Raw genomic sequence first — 23,168 nt, 5'->3', positions numbered from 1 at the left:
TGTCTGTATCACATTGGCTTTGCACCGTGTGAATTTCACTCGGGCAGCACTCTCCCTGCTTGCCCTGTATAACGGGCTGGTGTGTTTGTGTGTGTTCCACTCTAACAGTTACTGGCAGTCGCCTGAAAAATCGCCGAAGTGGGACTGGCCCATTAGGCTTTCAACAGGGTAGATATAGCGAGTATGTTCCACCTGGCTGAGGTGTCAAAACTTGGGATCGCAGTTTCAAAATAAAGGGTGGGTACTTAAGACTGAAATAAGTGGGAATTTCCTCACTTACAGAATGGTGAAAGTTTGATTAAACCACAGAGTAGGTAGCCAAATTGCATGAGGGGAATCGTGGAAACCTAGTCAAATATTTATTTTCCAGACTGAGACCTATATATTTTTTGATATGAAAATAATAAAGAGATATGGATATAAGAGGTGGATTGCCATGTTGCAGTTGTACAAAACATTGATTCGATCACATTTGGGGTACCGTCTATAGTTCTAGTCACCAGTTACCAAAATACCTTTTACACATTTAATGTTTTCTGCAGTGGTAAGGCTTCCCGTCAAAAACTCCATGGTTAAGAGAATATTAGGAAGCATACGGAGCAGGACAGGCAGAGCAGGTAAGGGAAGAAGAGCTCTCAGAAAGAGAGCTTTCAATGCATTCACAATCTTCTGCTGCATCTGATATGTGCTGGATCTTTGATGTTTGGGAACAACTTAGATGGGTTAGTTAGTAAGTTTGCAGACGATACCAAAATTAGTGAAGTTACGGACAATGAAGAAGTATGTCGAAGAATACGGTGGGAAATAGATCAACTTGGGCAAAGAACTGTGAGGTTTTGTACTTTGGGAAGTTGAATGTAAATGGAAAATATACAGTTAACGGGAAGACCTTAACAGTATTAGTGTACTGAGAGATTTTGGACTCCAAGTCCATAGCTCCCTGAAAGCGGTAACATAATAGAGTGGAAAAGAAAGCATCTGGTATGTTTGCCTCTTGTGGTCCAGGCATTGAGTACAAGTATCAGGATTGTCATGTTGCAGCTCTCCTTGCACAGAGAGTGGTGGGTGCCTGGAATGCACTGCGAGGGATGATGGTGATGGCAGTTAGTATAGGGGTATTTACGAAGCTTGTAGGAAGGCACATAGATATGCAGGGAATTTGGATCATGCACAGGCGGAGGAGATTGGTTTAACCGTTTTATGATCGGCACAGCATTGTGGGCCAAAGGTCCTGGTCCTGTGCTGAACTGTTCATGTTCTATGAGTTTTCATGTTTTATTTCAAATCATCCAGATTATTTAGCTTGCAGTCTGAAATGATGAGCATAAGACTACAAATTTTAAATATATTGAAGTATTTCATGGAACTTTAATCTTCAGTCTTCTGACATAAGTTAAAACAATCACTGACATAAGTTAAAACAATAAACCTGTAAAATGGTTTCTGATGTACAACTTGGGTCAGATATGAAATCCATTCAACACAATTTCAGTTCCTGTATACAAATCATCTCATTACCTGAAACATGCAGGGTTCTGTTGCAGAAGAAAAATTCAAACTCTTGGACAGGTGTTCCTCAGGATCATATTTCTTCAAATATCCTTTAATCATGACTGTTTTTGCTGTGCCCTGTTCACCAGTCAGAAGTACAGCCTGCGAGAATTTCCCCAAAATTATTTGTTATGGAATAACACAGATTTTCCTTTTGAAATAACTATTAAATAATACAAGTAACGTGTTCTATGATCGCAACTTGTTGTGATTAACATTGAAAAATATCTAAATTTCTACTTGGGCAGCATTGGCAGAGTGATTAAATGATTGTACTAATAATCCAGAGGAAAAAAATAACCTGCTGGAAGGACTAAGTGGGTCAAGCAGCATTGATGGAGGCAAAGGGATTGTCGTGTTTTGCATTGAGGCCTGGTATCAGGAGAGTGTGATGAAAGATAGCCAGCGTATAGTAGGGGCGAAACAGAGGCTGGTAGGTGATACTGTAAACATAAAAAAATGGCAGATGGAGCCAGGTGGAGTAGGGTAGGGGGAAGGAGGCTAATAGGTGAAAGATGGATCCAGATTATGGGGAGATGATGGGCAGATGGAACCAGGTGGGAGAGGGAGAGGAAGGGTGAACCAAGAGAGAAGAAACCCAGGTAGAAACTGGGTGACAGACGGATGGAACCAGGTGGAGGAAGTGATAAGTTTAGGAAATGGGGGGAGGGGCGAGTGATGGAAAAGGGGAACAAAGGGAGGAAGAACCTAGGTCATGGGTTCTCAACCTTTTTCGTCCCGTTTGCCCCCTGGCAACTTTTTAAAAGTAAATTTAGCCCCACCCTGTTTGGTTCAGTAATTTGAGTTTACACTTCTACCATAATAAAGCAACCGACAAAGGGGAAATTTTAAGATACTGTTTTTAACAAATCCAGAATCAACAAATTTACCCCCTGGGTAGGCGAAATGTACCCCCTGGGGGTAAATTTATCCCAGGTTGGGAACCCTTGCCCTAGGTGGACTGGGACATCGGGTACCTGAAAATAACGCAGAGATGTGGACTGACAAGCTACACAAAAGTTTAAATCCCAACATGGCAACTGTGGATTTTAAATGGAGTTCATAATCTGCAGTTTACCAAATACATAAAATACTAGTCATTAGTAACAATGACCACAAAACTATGGTAAAACCACATGTACTGGGGCAAAATATGTAATTCTTACCAAGTTTGGCCTAAATGTGACCTCAGACCCACCCTATGTGGCTGACTTTTAAATGCTCTCTGAAATTGCCAAGCAAACCACCCAGTTGTACTTAACTGCTATGCTGGAACAGAGAAAGAATAAAACAAAATACCAGGCATTCAATTGGACACCAAATTCAGACATGATAAATTGAATCTTGCAAAGGCCTCCATACAAACATCTGCGGTCTGTTGTCCAGAATGGGAGCACTTACCATAAGTCAAACAGCCTGACAAAGTTGTCCTACAAAGTGTCGGGCTCCTTTACCACTATCACTGGGTATGTCCTTTCCCACCTGGACAAACCTACCAGAAGTGGCAGCATTAAGGAATAGTCCTGGGAGTCCTCAACATTGAGTCCAGGCTCCAATAAGTATTCTGACGTCAAGTGAGAAAGAGCAACCTGATTACCACCCACTGTCCCTGCATCATCTTATCAATCAGAACCTCTTCAAGCTGAATAACATCTAGAAGTAACTTTAATATTATCAAGTGTACTTCAGGTGCAAGATTTCCATCTTCATCACCAAGAATGGCTTGGAAGCACTATCACTTTCCTAAAGAACACAGCTGCCAGATTAGGTCTCCAGATAATGAATGCACCAACAGAAGGGATAAACCAACTTGACATTGACCTCAATCTACCTACAGCAGATCATCTTTCCACAATTGCACTGCTTGGTGACCATTGGATAGCCCTTGTGAAGCCAAAGTCCCATCTTTACTTTGAGGTAGCTGTCCATCATGTTATCATTTGCACCAATCATGTTAAATGTGATGCACTACGAACAGATTTGCCAGCTCAAAAATGAGCATTCATCAGGCACTGTGGACTAACAGCAGAAGTAAAAATGTACAATACCACAATGTATAAAAAAAATATCCTCACTCCACTATTTACATCATACCAAAGAATAAATCCAAGTTTGATGAGGAGTGTGAAAGGGCATTCTGGGAGCTGAATCATGTATACTTTCTGTGTGGTCCAGATGCAAGGACTCAAATATATCAGTGTAATCCTAAAGGCTCCTTGCCCATTGTGAGGAGTCACACACCAGGAATAAACAGCATTTAATGAGGATGCATTTTCTCAGAGATGCTTTGAGAAAATGAATGTTTCCTCTATCTTCCTGGTAATCATAGATATAACTTGAATTACAGTGCCTGTTTCAGAAGTATGGTGTCCTAGATTGCACTTTATCCAGTACTTGTGCCAGTAACTAAATCTGTACATGAAATCTGCCCCGCATGCAATATGATTATGGCTGATCTGCCACATGTCTCCATCACTGTAGAGAATCCAAGTTTATCTAACCCCTAATACCCTCTAATCTGGTAAACCTCTTCTGTACCCTCTCCCAACCCTCCACATTTTTTCTGTAATGGGGTGATCAGGATACATACAATACTCAAAATATGGCCTGACCAAAGTCTTAGAGAGCTGCATCATGACTTCCTGACTCTTATATCCAATGCCCCAATCGATGAAAGCAAGCATATCATATGCTTTCTTTATCACTCTATCTACTTGTGTGGCCACTTTCAGGGAGCTATGGATTGGACCCCAAGATCCCTTGAACATCAATACTGTTAAGTGTCATTAACTATATACTTTCCCTTTACATTTGACCTCCAAAGTGCAACACCTCACACTGTAGACCAAGGGCCTGTTCCTGTGCTTTACTGTTCTATGTTCGTTGGTCTTTCACATGGCACTTCTAAGAATATTTTCTGGAAATGTGAAAACTCTACATCTAAAGGTTCCTCTCTATAGACTCTTGACGGCGAGTAATGGCCGCCCACCGCGCTGCCCCGGACCCTCGCCTGTGCCCAAAGATCAAAGAGCGGAGTCCGCGTCCGCGCGGCAATAACGGCCGCCGCCATGTTCGAGAAATTAAAGGAGCCCTGCAACCACCATATGTCTGGAAGAGATTTTTTTTAAAGTGACAGTCGGGAAACTGCGAAGGAGATGGGAAAGAAGCAGAAAAACAAGAGCGAGGACAATGCCAAAGATGACAGTGACATTGATGCTTTATCAGCAGAGATTGAGGGAGCAGGAGCACCTAAGCCCAAGGCTGGAGGCAAAAAGAAGAAAAAGAAAGAATTTGAGGAAGATGATATTCTGAAGGAACTTGAAGATATGTCACCAGCGAGCCATGGGAAAAAGGATCATAAAGATGCAGCTAAATCTTCAGCAAAAAAAGGAAGAAAACTATAATGAACCTGAACCAGTCAATAAAAAAAGAGCAGAAGAAAAAGCCTTTGAAAGGCCAAAAATCTAGTTTTGATGATGATGAAGTCAAACATGAAGAGATGGGATTACCAAAAGCCAGAGGTCAGAAGCAGAAATCTGACGACTCAGACGACGATGAATTAGCTGAACAGACTTCTAGGAAGAACCAGAGACTTTTGCAAAAGGTGGAAATTTCAGAAAGTGAGGAAGTTGAAAGGAATCAAGAAGATTCACTCGATGAAAGTGATGAAGAACCTGAAGAGTTTCCTCAAAACAAGAAGGAAAACAAATCAAAAAAGTAAAATCAAGAAAGGTGAAAGCGATTAGGAAGATGTGGGAGACTCCACATTTAAACTAAAAACAGCTGCTCAAAAAAAAAAATCAGAAAAGAAAGAAAGAGAACGTACGAAACGTGAGGAGAAAAAAGCTAAATTTCGAAAGCAGAAAGAAAATGATGATATTGACTGACAGAAAAAGGAAACTGAGCTGGAAACTAAAGTCCAAAAAGATGCAGGTGAACTTCTAAAAATGAATGCGAAATCAAAACTGACCAAAGAAATTAGCTCCGATTCTGAAGAGTCTGATTCAGATGATGGTAGGACTAAAGAAGAACGAATATATGATGAAGCAAAGCGGCGAATTGAGAAACACCGAGCCGAAAAAGTCATGAATATAAATACTGAAAAGCTACGAGCAACAGTTTAAAAGAAGTAAAAGTTAAGAAGCCAAGAAGTACAGATAATTTGCCGAAATTTCTCCAGGAGCTGAGTAATTATGCAGGAAATAAAAGAGTAATAACATTGCTTTGAAAGTTAAGTTGAAGTACATGTCAGCAACAGAAATCGAAAGAGAAAAAAAAGGGGAGTCCACCTCCTAGATGGAGCAAGTCTCCGAGATGATTTTGGAGCAAGTCTCCGAAACCAGGCGGAGAGTAAGTTCAGGATAGAGACGGGTAGTCCAGGATAGAGCCCTGTGGCCCGGGATGGAGACCTGTAGCCCAGGATAGAGCCTTGTAGCCCAGGATAGGGACCTGTAGCCCAGGATAGGGTCCTGTAGCCCAGGATAGAGCCCTACAGCCGTGGATAGACCCCTGTGTAGCCGTGGATAGACCCCTGTGTAGCCGGGGATAGGCCACCTGTAGCCGTGGATAGACCCCTGTGTAGCCGGGGATAGGCCACCTGTAGCCAGACGCCCCGACGCGGCGATAAACCTAGATAGAGGAGCCAGTCTCCCAGATGTGAGAAACTTAGATGGAGGAACCAGTCCCCAGAAGACATGATGCGCCGAGACGCAACGAGAGACAGGAGACAGTCTCCCAGCAAAAGGCAATGAGACAGAACCTTAGATTTTGTAGGTTTTGAGGTTAAAGTGGAAAACAGCAGCACTCTTAATTGATTCTAAAGTAAATCTTTATGTGGATATTAAAGTTCATAAGCAGAATTTAAATCGCCTGCAAATGTGTATTGAAGGAAAATATATGGGAAATGTACAAACGTTGTGCTGAATTAAATGAAGGCAAATCTACTGTATTTTCATTTATATGCCGTCGACGTACACGTAAATGAAACCCCAATGATGAAGGGGAAGATGTAAAGTTTGTATTTGTCATCAATATTAGTATTGAAAATTGTTTGTTATCCACGTTAAATTGATTAAAGGTTAAATTTATTAGTATTGAAAATAGTTTGTATTGACCTCAACGTTAAGGGGGAAATGTAATGTAAATAAAGTGAAGGGGGAGATGTGATGTGATTAAAGTGAAGGGGGAGATGTGATGTATATGTAATGTAAATGCAAGCACCCCTTGAGGCCAAGGGCAGAAGCTGGCAAATGAGCCTGTGCCTCGTGACTAAGGTCAAGTGACCTTCTAGAAGTTTCAGTTCGTGTTAGAATAAACTCTTCTTACAAGATGTCGACGTGTATTCATTGTGCTAGTCACAACAGAGTCAGACCCCAGACATTACAATCGGTATTAAATGAAATTTCAAATACCTTTTTTGCACTTACCTTAAATTGTTTAGCTATGACATCCACAAGAAAATTGGTCCTAACATTGTCAACATTTGGGACAAGAATGGAAGTATAGTCTGGCTCACTGTCGGTTGGGTACATATACTCTTGAACCCAAAATTGCCAGTTCTCCCATTCACCTGAATCAAAAAGCAAATCAATATTCAAATAAGGAAACTCTATTGCTGTCTGGTTCTAATGTTGAATTTTGCCTAAATTATCAGACTTTCTTTAAAATACAGATTTGAAAATAGTCCATGATTTATTGCATTATAAAAAGAAATATCTTTAAACCTTTTAATTAACATTGTGTCTTGCTGAACACATTTTAGTGTCCAAACAATTCAGTGGATGAGAAATATGCCATTGCAAATAAGAGACTTTTAAATACTGAGACACAAAGCCACCTAATTCAGAAGGATTTCAACTTTTTTAAAAGTTTCTGGGTATGACTAACATAATTCCACTGGAAGAATGGATCAATGATGAAGAAAAAAAAAATTAAAAGTACAATAAATATAACTATTGCAGAGCATTGTGTAGTTCTGATTTCTTAGTCAAAAGAATATTATTCCTCTCCATGTTACCCAGGCAACCAAGATGGTAATTTAAAGTATCAGGCGTGAAAAAATGCAGTTTCTTTGGAAAATGGTAATCCAGAAATATTTAAAGTTACCTAATTGAAGTTTTAAAACTATTTGAAGAAAATTGATCACAGTAGTAAATGTGAGTCACAAATAAGACAATATATAAAACACATTAAACAAATATTAAAATGTGGCATAAAAAAGAGTTAATTAAATTGTAACATTAAATATCAAGTATAATCACTATTCCTTGATTTTACTAAATTAACAATATACAGTACAAGAGGTACATGTTCATTAGAGGATAAATGCTACAATTTCAAGAGGTTAGCAATGTTGCTGAAGACTTTCATCCGTGAACTATATTTAAGGCTGAGATGACAATGCAACATTTTTTGATGTAATATCAATGGATTGAGCCACAGTTGATATAGTTGGAGGTGAGAAATAGCCAAATGGGAAGAAAGCTTGTAGCCAGCGAGCAGAAATAGATATTATTAGACACAGAATTAGGCATTAGAATGCAAAACTGGATTGCATTTATTTTAATGAAAGCGCTCTGACAAGTAAGGCAGATGAATCAAGGGATTTAAATAACAGGTGGGAATAAATTGTTGCTATTATAGATGTGATTGAAAGATGGGCAGGCAGCTTAATATTTCATGGTATAAAGTGGTTTAATGGGGATATGGGTTTAAATAAAAAATGATAATCACTCTGCTGAGGTTGATACAAGTTACACGAGCCATCCTAACAGTGGAAGACAGAAGGCAGGTATGAAAGTAATTCATTTAAGTGTAAAAAATAATAGGGCAGTAGCAATAGGAGATTTCAACACCCCCAATATTAACCTTTGCATAAAAAACAAGTGGGCGGAGGGGGGAATTTACATGGATAGTCCTACACAGAAGTGGTACCAGCTTTATTAATTAGGTATGTAGTTGAATATGTGATGACACTGTTGGAGATAGTGACAACAAATTAAAAATTTCTTATAATAGATTGGAAATTAACATGCTGAATTGGAGGGAGAACAATTTTAATGTTATATGACCTGCCAAAAATCTCCTGGGAAACTCTACTTGCAGTCATGTTTACATGCAGCCAATTGGAGTAATTCAAAAGGAGATCTCAGGGCCATCGTGTTCCTGAAATGGTGAAAAATGACCAACAGGTCCAATGAGACATGGATGCCAATGGGTAGAATAAAGAAAAAAGTAGCTTTTCAAAGCTATTAAGAAATGAGAAGGCCTGAAAGAAATTTAAGGGCCTGTCACTCTTGGTAATATTTTCAGCGATTGCCGGCGTCATATCAGTGTCGCCAAAAGATTTTGAACATGTCAAAATCCAATGGCGACAAAAAAATGTTGCAACATTTGAAAAAGCACCGCGCGTCACGTTGCAAATTTTTCGGTGACCTGATACGTCAGTCAATGATGTTGGCACTCATCGAAAAAATCAGCAAGTGGGACAGGCCCTTTAGAGAATTTAAAAAATGAAGCTTTCCATTCTAGATCATCCGAGATGTCCTTGTTCTTTACTAAACATGGTTTCTCCCCTGTTGTCATAGATAGACCCCACATCCATGTCTCATCTGTGTCCTGTAGTTCTGCTCTTACTCGCACACCCCCTAGATAGAACAAGGATAGGGTTCTGCTGGACCTCACCTTTCACCACACTCACCTCCGCATCTAACACATCATTCTTCAACAAGAACCCACCACCAGTCACATCTTCCCAGCCCTCCCCTCTTCCGTAGAGACCGCACCCGCTGCAATTCCTGGTTCACTCATCTCTTCCCAGCCAATCCACATTTTCTTAAATACTTTACCCTGCAACTGATGGAGATGCAACACCTGCACCGACACTTCTTCCCTCACATCCATCTAGGGACCCCAGCAGTCCTTACTGTTGAGACATAGACATGTACCTCTTCTAACCCCATCTACTGCATCCAGTGTTCCCGATGTGGTCTCTTTTACATCAGTGAGACCAAGTGTAGACTCAGGCGACCGTATTGCAGAACACTTGCGCTCGGTTCACCAAGGTCTACTAGATCTCTCAGTTGCTAAGCATATTAACTCCCCTTCCCATATTGACCTTTCTGTCCTGGGCCCCCTCCATTGCTAGAGTGAGACCACACACAAACTGGAAGAACAGCACATATTCTGCTCAGAAGCTTACAACCCAGAGGGATGAAAATTGAATTCTCCAATTTTAGGTAACAAATCCCCCCCCCCGTTTTCTCCCCTCCCCCCCCCCCCCCCTTTGTGCCCCACCTGGAGACACACCCATTTCTCCCCTTCCCCTCCAATTTCACCTATATTCCTTTCTCTGGCTTCACAATTTGCATTTCTATCCAAATCTCACACCTTTTGTACTTTCATCTCTAGCCTTTGTTCAACCATCTACCTATCAAAACCCTCTTACTCAAATCCACTATAACTTATCAGACTTTGTCCTGCCCAACCACTCTTCCAGCTTTCCCCACATGTCCCCTCCCCCCCCCCCCCACCACAAACAGTCAGAAGGGTCCTGACCCGAAATGTCACCTTATCCATGTTCTCTGGAGTCTGCAGGACCCACAGAGTTACTCCAGCACTTTGTGTCTTTATTTATATATAAAACATTATTATGGCCATGAACTGTGTGCAGTTGCCAAACCAGAGGATGGATCTGGAGGTTTTCCTGCTGTGAGGAGGCACTGAATAGGCCGGGTTTGTATTATTTCAAATAGAGAAGGCCAAAGAGAGTGGGTTAGGGGAGGGAGAGTGAGGGAGGTGTGAATATTTGAATGAGCTGTATGAAACTGAGGGTCTAAAATTGGACAGACTGCACTGAATCCAGTAAATAAGGTTAGAGGAGGTGCATGTGAATCTTTGTCTCTCCTGGAGGGGCTGCTGGGGTCTCTGGTTGGAGGTGAGGAAGGAGGCTTAGGGACAGGTGTAACGTCTTCTACGATTCCATGGGAAAGACCTGGCGGCACGGTGGTGCAGCGGTTGCTGCCTTACAGCGCCATGACCCGGGTTCGATCTGGGTTCTATATGGTGTTGTACGTTCTCCCCGTGACTGCGTGGGCTTTCTCCGAGATCTTCGGTTTCCACCCACACTCTAAAGACGTACAGTTATGTAGGTTAATTGGCATGTGTAAATCGTCCCTAGTAGTAGGATAATGTTAATGTGCGGGGATCGCTGGTTGGTGCAGACTCGGTGGGCCAAAGGGCCTGTTTCTGCGCTGTATCTCTAAACTAAAAAAAAAAAACTACTTGCGGAGGGAAGAGTTTGGGTGGGAAGGGATGAATTGAACCAAAGAGTTGTTGGGGTAGTGGTCTACATGGAAAGCAGAAAGGGGTCACTCATTGAGGACCTTCTTATAATCACATTTATAAAAGCATCCCACTTTCCAGACATCCCTTTGCGCGCAAACAACCAATCCCAATCAACGTTAGCAAGTTTCTGTCCAATACCATCAAAGTCAGTGTGGCAATCCCAGCCTATATTGGGAAAGTTAAAATCCCTTATTATTACAACCCTATTAGTCTTGCAGCTGCCTGCAATCTTCCTGCATATTTATTCTTCCAATTCCTATTGACTATATGGGGTGCAATAGTACACTCCCAATAGTGATCATCCCCATTTTATTTCTACATTCCACCCACACAGCTTCATGAAAAAAACATCAGTAATGTCATCTCAGGCTCATGCTGTGGTATACTTCTGAATCAATAAAACAATAAAACTTCTCTTTTACCTCTATGTCTATTATGATAAATTATGCTTGGAGTCAGAGGATGTAGGCAAGGTACTGAATGAGTACTTATATTGATCTTCACTAAAGGGAAGGATATGAATGATAGTAAGGTCAGTTGGGTTATAATAATACGATAGTGCAGTTTGAAATAAAAATGGAGGTGGTGTAGGGCCTCTCAAAGAGTGTAATGGGCCTGTCCCATGCAGGCGATTTTTAAGGCGACTGCTGATGACTGTCATAGTCGTAGCAGGTCGCCGAAAAAAACGCCGACTGGACCCCCCTACGACAATGTCTACGACAAGCTACAACAACCTACCACCTAGTCGACGTCAAGCTACGACAAGCTACCAACAACCAGCGACCCATTAGACGTCCACCTACGACCACACCTACGACAACCTACGACCACACAGGCGACAACCTCTGACAACCGAAGTCAACCTACGTCCACCCGCGACAAACTACAACAAGCTACGACCCTGTCGGCGACAACTGAAGACAATTCAGTCGCCGATACCTGTCGCCGGTTGACGTAGGTAGTCGCCAATGGAATTCGCTGAAATCAGCACCGGCGACAACCTACGTCACCTGGCGACAACCTACGACAGCACCTATGTCAGGAGAAGTCAAGCTACGCTCATTGGTGTCAAACCCATTGTCGCCGAAAATGTTTGCACATTAAAAATTCAGCGGCAACCAGAAAGACGCTACGACTCTTTGAGTAACTGAGGAGACTACTCACGACCGTACAGGCGACACCCCGGCGACCATGTGGCGACAGCCTAGTCGCCTGTAGTCGCCTAAAAAATAGCCTAAGTGGGACAGGCCCTTTAAGGTGCACGATTCCCAAGGGCCTGATGCTATCTATTTCAGGTTATTGAGAGAGGCAAGAGAGAAGATGGTGGGGGCCTAGAAGATTGCGCTTGGGTAGAAGATGATGGGCAATATAAAAAATAATGTTCGGAAGGAGAGGTCAATAGAATTGGTAGAACACATTGAGAATTAGATTGAGAAGTTGCCGATTTATTTAATGGAAGCTCATAGAGCTTGAATCAAACGTTCCTGCTCCAAATGACTCATAAGCAATGCTTCAAAAGCTTTTGCCCTTCTCACCTATTTCAGCTGCTGTGTTCCTCAAGGACTAGTTGATTAATTACTAATGAAGCAGACAAATTTAAGTTAATACTAGACCAAGTGCAGACCCGTTGGGTCTGTTCCCCCAACGTGCGGTTGCGGGGAGGGGGGGGGCAGCAGCGGCATCACACACACTAACTACCCCCTTGATATTATATTAATTGTATTAATTTGGTCCTTTTACCCCATAACGGCCCTATCTACTGATGCATAGCTCCCAACTTGCAGGTGCTTCTAGAGAGGGGGGGAGGGGGAGGTAGAGAGTGAGGGCAGAGAGAGAAGGGGCAGAGACAGAGAGAGGGGTAAGAGACAGAGGGAGAGGGGGTGGAGGAGGGGGAGAGAGGGAGAGGGGGAGAAGGCGGACCTGAACTTGGTGAGCGGGCAGCTCGGACGGGGCCTACTGCGAACGGGCAGCGAGTCTCAGCAGCTCTCTCGACCTCGGGCGGCGTGGAGAGCCTCGGCAGCTCTCGCATGACAATTCCCCGTGTCCCTGCGATCAATGGAGGAATTGCAGGGTTCCCAGAGGGAGTAATGGCCACCAGGGCCACCTTCTCATTGTGTGCCCCGTGCGACAATAACTGCCGCCGCCACGTTCTACCATCGGGGGGGGGGAGACGGAGTGGATTTAGAAGCAAGCCGGTGGCCTCCGGTGACCGGTTGTAACCTGCTGTGACCTCCGGTGACCTCCCGGTCTGCAGAGCATTTTGAGAACGGGGGGGGGGGGGGGGGGGGTGGGTGGGGGGGGGGGGTTGGAGTGGGGGGGGGGGTTGGAGTGGGCGGGCGGGCGGGCGGGCATGGGAGTCCAGCTGCGGAAGGCGTGGCGCAAGCGTACTTGGGCTGTGCGCGGGGCTTTAGTCCACAGGTGGGGCCTGGAGGCAGGTGGGCCTCGAATGGTGGGAATTAGGGCATTGTGACATCAGCAGCTCAAGCGGCGATTATATATATTTTTTAAGTGAGTTTTGTAATCAATTTTATTCAAAATCTGGGGAAATCAAGGAGTGGATTTCTGAACTCATATGTAAACATCTCCGCGTTTTTGTGTCTGGTTTTCGAGGAGATACGTTGCAAAGGCTAAATGCCGTATCTTGCAAACTGATTTGTTATCTGCCACTCAAGCTACATCTGTAAATGTTGAAAGTAGGCTGGTTAGACAAGTTCACAAGCTAAAATTCATTACATTGTTCATACCTGTGTTATTAACAAGAAACTCAAACATAGTAAGGTTGCTATCTGCAGGAATCTTTGGCAGGTCAAGTCTACTCATGTGCTCTTGGAGGAATTGTTCGAGTTTAATTCTGTCTTCGAGCTCCAACAAGGAACCAACACTCCACATCAGTACAAATACAAAGAGCCGCTTAAGTTGCAATTCATTAGAAAGTCCTCCATCTTCAGTTGAGGGCATTAATCCATCCAATAGTGTAAGTGACTGAAGGAGATAATATCATCCATTATTGGTCAAATCCTCTCATGCACTAGTTTTCTTTCACAATAGGTAATATTAAATGTTTAAATGCGCACCAAAATCCAACAAAAGCTCAAGAGATCAATATAGTGATGTGGAACTCAGACTCAGTGACATCATGCATATAGGTTGGTGACATTTAAACAACCTTAAAATTTGCTTCATATTTTTTTTAAATGGCGGCACAGTGGCGCAATGGTAGAGTTGATGCCTTTCAGCGCCAGAAACCTGGGCTTGTTCCTGACTACGGATGCTGTCTGTACGAAGTTTGTACGTTCTCCCCATGACCTGCGTGGGTTTTCTCCAGGATCTCTGGTTTCCTCCCACACTCCAAACATGTACAGGTTTGTAGGCTAATTGGCTTGATATAACTGTAAATTGTCCCTCGTGTGTGTAGGATGGTGTTTGTGTGTGGGAGTTGCTGGTCGATACGGACTCAGTGGAATGAAGATCCTGTTTCCGCGCTGTATCTCTAAACTAAACTAAACTAAGTCTGAAGAAGTGTCTCGACCCGAAACGTCACCCATTCCTTCTCTCCAGAGATACTGCCTGCGTTACTCCAGCATTTTGTGTCTACTAAATTAAACATGGTTGCCTAGCAGGAACCTATTGAGGATCACCCATTCCTCAGTGACTTTGAACTAATGGCATCCAACCATTAAACTCAAACTACATAATACTTGTCAGCTTTTTAGCATACATGTTGTTGTGCTTTAAATTCAGCATTCTAATTTTGAAGCATGATTGAGCAGTGGATTAATGCTATAAAGGAATGATGGACATTTTGGTTTATAAAAGTTAAACATTATGAATCCCATTTTAGTACTTCCTATGACCCACAGCACCTCCTGGACACTTGGTTTAACATGTTAGATAAAATGTGTTCTTTATACTACTTCACACAGTGATTCAAAGGTTTAGAGTGTGATCTCCACCAAGATTTTGTGCAGATCACTGAGACCAACTATAGTGAGAGAGCCTGGCGTGCAAATAGTCTGTTAATAATTAACAAATAGGTAATAGTGCTTTGCTTGGCAACAAGGCAGGGCAGAAAAGGCTGTGGGGCCCCTACTATTGGGCGCCTATTGGCGCCTGTCGGAATGCCATTGGCTAGAAGTAGTGCTATGGCGGCCTCTTGTTTCATTTGGTATAAAGCAGGCGTCTGCAGCGTGGTCCTTTGTTCTCTGAAGGGCTTCACCGACGGACTGGGATCGTGACCGGTGCCTCGGACTGCAGAAGTGTGCTGCTGTAGAAGGGGCCCTGCGCATACCTAGATAAGTATATGTTTACTCTCTATTGCCAATAAACTTGATTTATACTGTCGAGACACGTGTTGTTAAACAAAGTCTTCTTGTGAATGAAACATAAATAAACCAAAGGAATAGTTAGATCTCAAGCTGGGTGTTGAGCAGCCAGGTTGTTGTCTCTGCATCAATGTCTGCCAGGCCCTGAGCTCCATTTGGTGGGTGGTAGAGCGGGCACTCAGAGATGACATGGTTGGCTGTCTGTTGTTCTGCTCCGCATTCACAGGCTGGGCTCTGGTGGAGTCTCCATCTCCACATGCTGGCATTGAAACGCCCAACTACAGTACGAAGTCTGTTGAGCTTCACCCATGCTCCTCTGGGGAGGTCAGACCCTGGACAGCTTTTATCTGATGAAATGATGTAGCTATGTAATGGAGATGAGGTTGCCTTCCACTCCTGTGACCACTTGGTGGCTATCCAGTGTGCTTTTGTCTCAGTTGGCTGGATGGATGCTAGGAGTTGTTTTCCATGTGGAGCAAAGGGGTGATGGGACTTCAGTCGGGGTGGCCTCTGCTCTCTGCTGATAGCCTGATGGAGGAAGTGATCTGGGTCCATGGCATGACGAGATAGTGCCAGAGTTGCTGCTTGCCTTCGGATCCCTGCAGGCGGAATGCCTGCAAGTATAGGGAGCTGCTCGACTGGAGTAGGTTGAAGGCACCAAGTGATGGTTCGCAAGGTGCTGTTCAAGATCGTGTCTACCAGGCTAGTATGTCTGCTTCTACTCCATAGGGGTGAGCAGTACTCAGCTGGAGCATACACAAGAGCTAAGGCAGAGGTGCGAAGAGTTGATGGACTGGCTCCCCAACTTGTTCCTGCCAGGCGTCGGATGAGGCCGCTACGTGCCATGTATTTTATGTGGGGGGGAAGCGGGTAGGGTAAGGGGGGAACCGTCCTTCAGTCGCTTCCTGGCGAGGATGCGGCTATTATCCAAGTTGCGTCCTCGCCCCCCCCCCCCCCCTCGCAGCCAACCAACTAGATTGGAGCGACCTTTCCTGCCGGGACCGGACCAGAGCTTCAGTAGCTGCGGCGCTGCACTCGATAAATCACGGAACGTGCGAGGCCTTACCTGGGATTGCTGCTTGGACCGGTGTGGACATCGGCACTGTTGGGCCGCTGCTCCAACATCGCGGAGCTGTGGGTGCGGAGCTCCCAACGTGGGCGGCGCTGACTTTAACATCGCGGAGTCCTGGGACCCTTTGCCGAGGGTCGCCAGCGCGAATCTCTGTCCAGCGCGGCCTGTGGACATCGGGAGCTGCGGACTCCGGTGGAAGGTGGCCGATTCAGAGGCCCAGGCCGCTGAAGATGTTCTCCCGTTCGACGTCGGGGTTCCATCGTTCCCGGCGAGAGGGCCTGAACATCGGGCCGCCCGTGGCGGCGACTATGGGGTACTCGGGAGGCCACGACCACAGGTGAACATTGGGGAACATCAGCGAGAAGGTTGACTGGACTTTGGTTCCTTCCTCACATTGGGGAACTTTGGTGCTGCTGTGGGGATGTTTGTGTTGTGGACTTCTGTGTTCTGTGTTTTTGTGGGGTTTTTTAATTTTATTTTTTGTATGACTGTAAGGGAAAGTGAATTTTGTTGTCTCTTAATTGAAGACAATGACAATAAATTAAATCAAATCAAATCAAATTTCTGTTCTATCAGACAGATCCTTGAACGTGTTCCCTTGCAACACCAACAATGTATTGAAGAATCATATCTAAGAAAGACAGAATGATTTTGATCAAGTCAAGCCATTTCTTCCTGTTGATTCTCTCACCACCGACCGCATGCCTGTTCTGACAGCTATGTACTTCAATAATGTTTAATTTGCGCAATAATTTACCAACACAACAATTGTTGATGATATCTGTACTTTCATATTTTCTGATCCACAATATATTCTGTGAACTACACTTCATTTGAGTTGAAGTCATAAGACTTTACAGATGTTTTCCAGAAACAATTTGGGGACTGTGGATTTTTCTCCCACCTTGAACCTGCTTTTAGTGAATCAAGATCTATATTCAAAAACTTGTAAAAAAGAAATGCTGCCTCAGCATGCCAGTCAGCATCTGTGGAACGATAGAGTCTGCAGAAGCTGGAGTCTGAAGCGACGAACAATCTGATGGAGCAAGCAGCATCTGGGGGTGAAAGGAATTGTCGTATTTTGTGTTGAAACCCTGCAACAGGCTTATAGCCCACTTTTTCATTTTATTCTACTGGATATGTGATACCAGCGAGACAGAACAAAAAAATAATGTTGAAATCTTTTGTGTTTAAAAGTAATCCATATTCAAATCTAACATTAGTATAAAAAAAATTCTAACCTGTTTAATGTAGTTACACTCCAGCAGGTCCATTACTGGGTTCAGATTTATTTTCATGTAGGTATAACTATCTTCAAAGGCTTTATTATACAGGGCTTGTAGAATTTCAGCTTCTCGCGGAAGACGTTTATTTAACCAGGCCTAAAAATTGAGACATTTTCAGAATAATTACTGGATCCTGATAATTCTGATATTTTTATTTTGCTATTAATTGTTCTTTACTTTTTAATTATTACTCTCTCCCTTGTGAGAATGCAATTGTAACTTTGGAAAATGATTTTTGGAATATGATTACATTTCTCTCTCCTTTGAGAATACCTTTGAGATACCGAATTGCAGAGTGAGGTTTCCCAGTCAAAGGCATGGCCCACTGACCATACATTGAAAATGTATTTTATAAACCCACTGACTCCCATGGCTATCTGGACTACACTTCCTCCCACCCTGCTTCCTGTAAGGACTCTATCCCCTACTCCCAATTCCGTCGTCTGCGCCGCATCTGCACACAGGATGAGGTGTTCCAAACCAGGGCATCGGAGATATCCTCACTCTTTAGGGAATGGAGGTTCCCCTCTTCGACTATAGATGAGGCTCTTACCAAGGTATCTTCTATATCCTGTAGCTCCGCTCTTACTCCCCATCCCCCCACTCGTAACAAGGACAGAGTCCCACTTGTCCTCACCTTCCACCCTACGAGCCGTCACATACAACAGATAATCCTCCAACATTTTCGCCACCTCCAACGGGATCCCACCACTGGCCACATCTTCCCATCTCCTCCCCTTTTGACTTTCCGCAGAGACCGCTCCCTGGTCAATTCGTCCCTTCGAACCCAAACCACCCCCTCCCCTGGTACTTTCACTTGCAACCGCAGGAAATGCTACATTTGTCGCTTTACCTCCCCCCTCGACTCCGTCCAAGGACCCAAGCAGTTTTTCCAGGTGAGGCAGAGGTTCACCTGCACCTACTCCAACTTCATCTATTGCATCCGATGCTTTAGGTGTCAACTGCTCTACATCGGTGAGACCAAGCGCAGGCTTGGCGATCGCTTCGCCCCACACCTCCGCACAGTCCGCATTAACCAACCTAATCTCCCGGTGGCTCAGCACTTCAACTCCCCCTCCCATTCCATATCCGACCTTTCTGTCCTGGGCCTTCTCCATGGCCAGAGAGTCCCACCGCAAATTGGAGGAGCAGCACCTCATATTTCGCTTGGGTAGTTTACACCCCAGTGGTATGAAAATTGACCTCCAATTTAGGTAGTCCTTGCTTTCTCCCTCCTTCCCCTCCCCTTCCCAGCTCTCCCACAGCCCACTGTCTCTGCCTCTTCCTTTCTTCTTCCTGCCCCCCCACCCCATCAGTCTGAAGAAGAGTCTCGACCCGAAACGTCACCCATTCCTTCGCTCCATAGATGCTGCCTCACCGGCTGAGTTTCTCCAGCATTTTTGTCTCCCATACATTGAAAAGTATGACATTAACATAGGTATGTTGCAAAGCCTACCTGAAGCGTCTTTGAAAATCTGCCGTTGCGGGTGTGCGCGATTTTGGCGCTGTTTAGAGGGGGCGGGTTTAAAACGCGATTTTCTCTAGGCTGTTCAAATCGAAGATGTTCAGCCTAGTTAATTATTAACGAAAAATCGCTGGAAGACCCCGTCGCAAAGGCTATTATTAGGTTTAAAGGCCTCGTATAATAGTTATAGTAGTTTAAAAATCAATCTCTAAACCCGCGACGGCCAGCAACCGCAGGGTCTCATAAAGCAAATAGCAGAAGTTAGGTTGTATATTTTTACATTAAAAAGGGCTTCTAAAGAACCCTTTATACAAAATTTAATATTGCGAGTAGCTCAATTTGGGCCCGTTATATCGCGCAGTATTTTTCTGGGCATTTGGGGCACAAATCTACCGCAATGTGAACGTTCTAAACCAGCGCGTTCCACAGGGACCCACTGGAAAGCTGATTTAAATGGGCATTTATTTACAGCAATTGAACACTAAATTCCTTCCATTTGGTCTATAAATTAATGTAAATGAGATTTAAAAATCATGTTTTATTGTGAATTATTTGTGAATATTATTTGGACATTTAGGCTATTTAAAAATGTTAATAATTTATTAAGAAATGGATAGATGTTTAGATCTAGTAATTGAAGTCTGAAATTAGCTACAATTAGGTAACTAACTAATTATATGCTTTAATTTCAGGTCATCCAAGTAAGATTATTTTATATTTGTTTCAGAATGCTTCAATCTATGATAACTGAAAATTTCATTCAGTTCTCTTAATTTTTAAGAAAGTTATGGGCTTTTGACTGTTCACGATCACAACTTTTTTGTTATGTCCATAGAAAATCAATAGGGAACAAGATGCTCATTTCCGAGTATGAAAATGGCCATAACTTTTTAAATACTTGAGATATGAAAGTGAATTAGGTGTCAAATTAAACTTATTTTTATGCTTTATCTGATGGGATAAATTACAGACTTGATTTTTAAAATCTCAAAATTTTGTAACATTGCTAATTAACATTCTAGTAGCTGCAGGTTTCTTATATCATACTAGGCTATAATGGATAAACTGCAAAATAACTAGTCATATTTTCAATCTGATAATTAGAGACAATTATGCCTTCACTGGTTCTATGGATCTATATTTTTTTATGTTACTGTTGTGTAATGAGACCCATACACAGGAGTAACAACTCATAGTGCTTTATTGTAACACAAGTGGAGGAAACATTACTTGCTATCGTCTCCGTAGTCAGCATCAAGTCCGACCGTGAGATGGTGAAGTACCGTTATCAATAGTCCGGGGTAGGGATGAAGATCCGGACTGGACTACATATGGAATGTGCAGCATGCATAATATGTGTGGTGATAGATATAGTAAAGGTAGGCTAATATAGTTAATCTACATCCTTCATCTTAAGGAATTAACCCATAATAAAATAGATATGATAATCAAATGTTAAGAATACACCACAACATGCAAAATATATGTGGCACTGATTACATGTGGTAAGTATAAGTAAGCTGAAGGGAATAACACCAACGGCAGTTCAAACGTAATCCTGGTACTTTGGGTTAGGCTTGCAGGTGCGAGCTGCACGTGTACGGTACAGTCCTACATTTCCTCCCTTCACTGGAGATGAGATCGGTGGTAGAACAGGAGCAGGAGAATGAAGCAGCATCGCCAGCGGCGAAACTGGACACCTTGGCAGGGTTCGAGTTGGCATGGTTGTAGGTGAGGTGATCGGATCAGGTATGGCTGGCACAGTAGTATGATCGGGCCGGGGATAGGGATGGTAGTATGCTTGTGTGGTCGGGATGAAACGGAGGTGGTGCTTGTCCACCCGCAGGCAGGATATGCTGTCTATTACATCTCTAGGTCTGTAGGTGACCAGATATGAACGTGGTTTGGGAGCAGTTCCAGATATTACACCGAGGCGGTCGTGACCCTTTTCTGTTTGCAGACGGACTACTTGTCCCTTGGCTAGTGGTGGAAGTGGTCTTCTCACTTTGTCATACCATCTTTTATGAATGTCGCGCTTTTGTTGTAGCTTGGACTGGATTTCAGATGGTGAGCGAACTTGTGCTTCTAATGTTTGTTTTGCCACAGGTAGTGTGGCAGGAGTCTGTCTTGACATCAGACGCTGGGCGGGTAAACTGTAGATTAGTGACTCATGTTATGCATTTGTAGCTACGCCCACTAGCTTTTCAGTTATCGCAGTCTGCTGCATTCCTTTAGTATAAGTTGAAATCGTAAGAGATAAGTTGTGTTTGCTTCAGAGCCACGCTCGTATATTGTTAGTGCCTATGGCGGTACCTACAGACGCAACTGGCAACATATTCTGCCTGTGAACGAATGCTGATCAGTGGTTGATGGTCTATTTCATTTTGTGACTGTTTTTCCAAAGATAAAGTCATTGAATTTCTTGCAGGCAAAAACTACCGCTAGCAGCTCCTTTTCAATCTGAGCGTAGCGTGTTCTGTGTCAGTCATAGTGCGAGAAGCATAGGCAACAGGTCTGTTACCGTCACCGTTGTTTTGGAGGCAGGCTGCTCCTAAACCATACTGGGAGGTATTGCATGTTAGTGTAACAGGCAGCTTAACGTCGAAGTAAGTGAGGGTGGGCGCACAAGACATCTGTTGTTTAAGAATGTCAAACGCCCTCTGCTGTTGCCCATGCCAGGACCATATAGTATCTTTGTGAGTTATGTGGCACAGTGGGGCTGATAGTTCGCTGAAATTTGGAATGAATTTCCCCAAGTAGTTTACCATTCCAAGGAATCTCTGCAGGCTGGTTACATCTGTGGGTGCTGGCAACTCGTTGATTACAATAATCTTTGATGGATCGGGTTTGGAACCGTCATTGATGAATACATGACCCATGTAGTTCACCTCACTCACCTGGAATTTGCACTTTAGGGGGTTAAACGAGGTTGATTTACTTGGCACGGTCTAGAACCCTCTTTAAGTTCACGTCATGTTCTTGGATATTTTGTCCAGCAATGAGAATGTCATTGACAATAATTGAGCATGGGTAACCAGCAAATAGTTGTTCCATGGTGCGCTGAAATCCTTCACTTGCCGAGTTTACGCCGAACGGCATGCGTAGGAATTTGTAACGTCCAAAAGGTGTGCTGAACGTGGTTAGCTTGGAAGTGTTGTGATCCAAAGGAATGTGTGTGGTGATAGATATAGTAAAGGTAGGCTAATATAGTTAATCTACAGTTAAAAAAACAGTATTGGTATCTGGATGACAGAACAGATGATGTTAAGGTTACAAGCACTTTACAAACTGACCTAAGGTACACAAAATTGCTTGAGGAACTCAGCGGGTGCAGCAGCATCTATGGAGCGAAGGAAATAGGCGACGTTTCGGGCCGAAACCCTTCTTCAGACTGACCTAGCCAGTTTATGTGACAGGGACATAACATGGCACAATGCATATTTGTCATATGATTATGATTGAGCCAGTCATTATTTCATGTATTAAAATACACATAAAAGTATAAGAAAAGTGGGGGCAATCGATTCAACAGTCAGAAATATAAAGATTGTTTGAACAAAGCTGCAGATACTGGTTGAACAGTCAAACAACAGTCCTTGGATCACTTTGCATAAATAAAGAATAATGAAACAACTTCATTAAGAGTCATCCAGAATATACTGACAAAAATACCATTTACATGATTGATGTAATTGTATGTGTGTCTGATGCTATAAACATGTATGATGAACAAGCACTCATCCTGGCACAGACTCACTCTATCTTTTGTAGTAGTGTAATGATGGCAGTTGTTCTTTGCTCTGTATAAATCTTATTTACATTTGTGTAGTACAGAAAAAAACAGCACAAGCCAATCAGATTTCTTAGCAACATTGTGGGAAAAAAATTCAACCATGCTTTGTCACGGTAGTGAGTTTGTGTAAACTGATTCTACCAAAAATTTTAGGATCACAATTAATTTTCAATCAGCTGGGTTGGTCTTGCACAATGCATTCCCATTGCTATATAATATTGCAATTAGACCTTTCCTCCCTGTCGTGCTTGAAGATTCTAAAGCCTGACTGATTGAAAAGATTAACATGCAAAGGATTAACAGTAACTTGAATTTACTGATAGAAGACAAAGGG

At 43.2% G+C, this 23,168-nt stretch overlaps 1 protein-coding gene across 1 annotated transcript in view; it reads right to left on the bottom strand.

Moving 5' to 3' along the window:
* LOC116973727 (dynein heavy chain 8, axonemal-like) overlaps positions 1-23,168 on the bottom strand; it is a 622,328-nt gene that overhangs the window by 205,347 nt on the left and 393,813 nt on the right. The window contains 4 exon segments of the mRNA XM_033022036.1: positions 1,519-1,653; positions 6,978-7,120; positions 13,641-13,878; positions 17,532-17,672. Coding sequence (XP_032877927.1) covers positions 1,519-1,653; positions 6,978-7,120; positions 13,641-13,878; positions 17,532-17,672 — 657 coding nt within the window.

Source organism: Amblyraja radiata, chromosome 5, assembly GCF_010909765.2.
Source record: "Amblyraja radiata isolate CabotCenter1 chromosome 5, sAmbRad1.1.pri, whole genome shotgun sequence".
In the NCBI taxonomy this organism is placed as follows: domain Eukaryota; kingdom Metazoa; phylum Chordata; class Chondrichthyes; order Rajiformes; family Rajidae; genus Amblyraja; species Amblyraja radiata.
The sequence above is the reverse complement of the archived record's forward strand: the minus strand, read 5'-3'. Positions and strand labels throughout refer to the sequence as shown.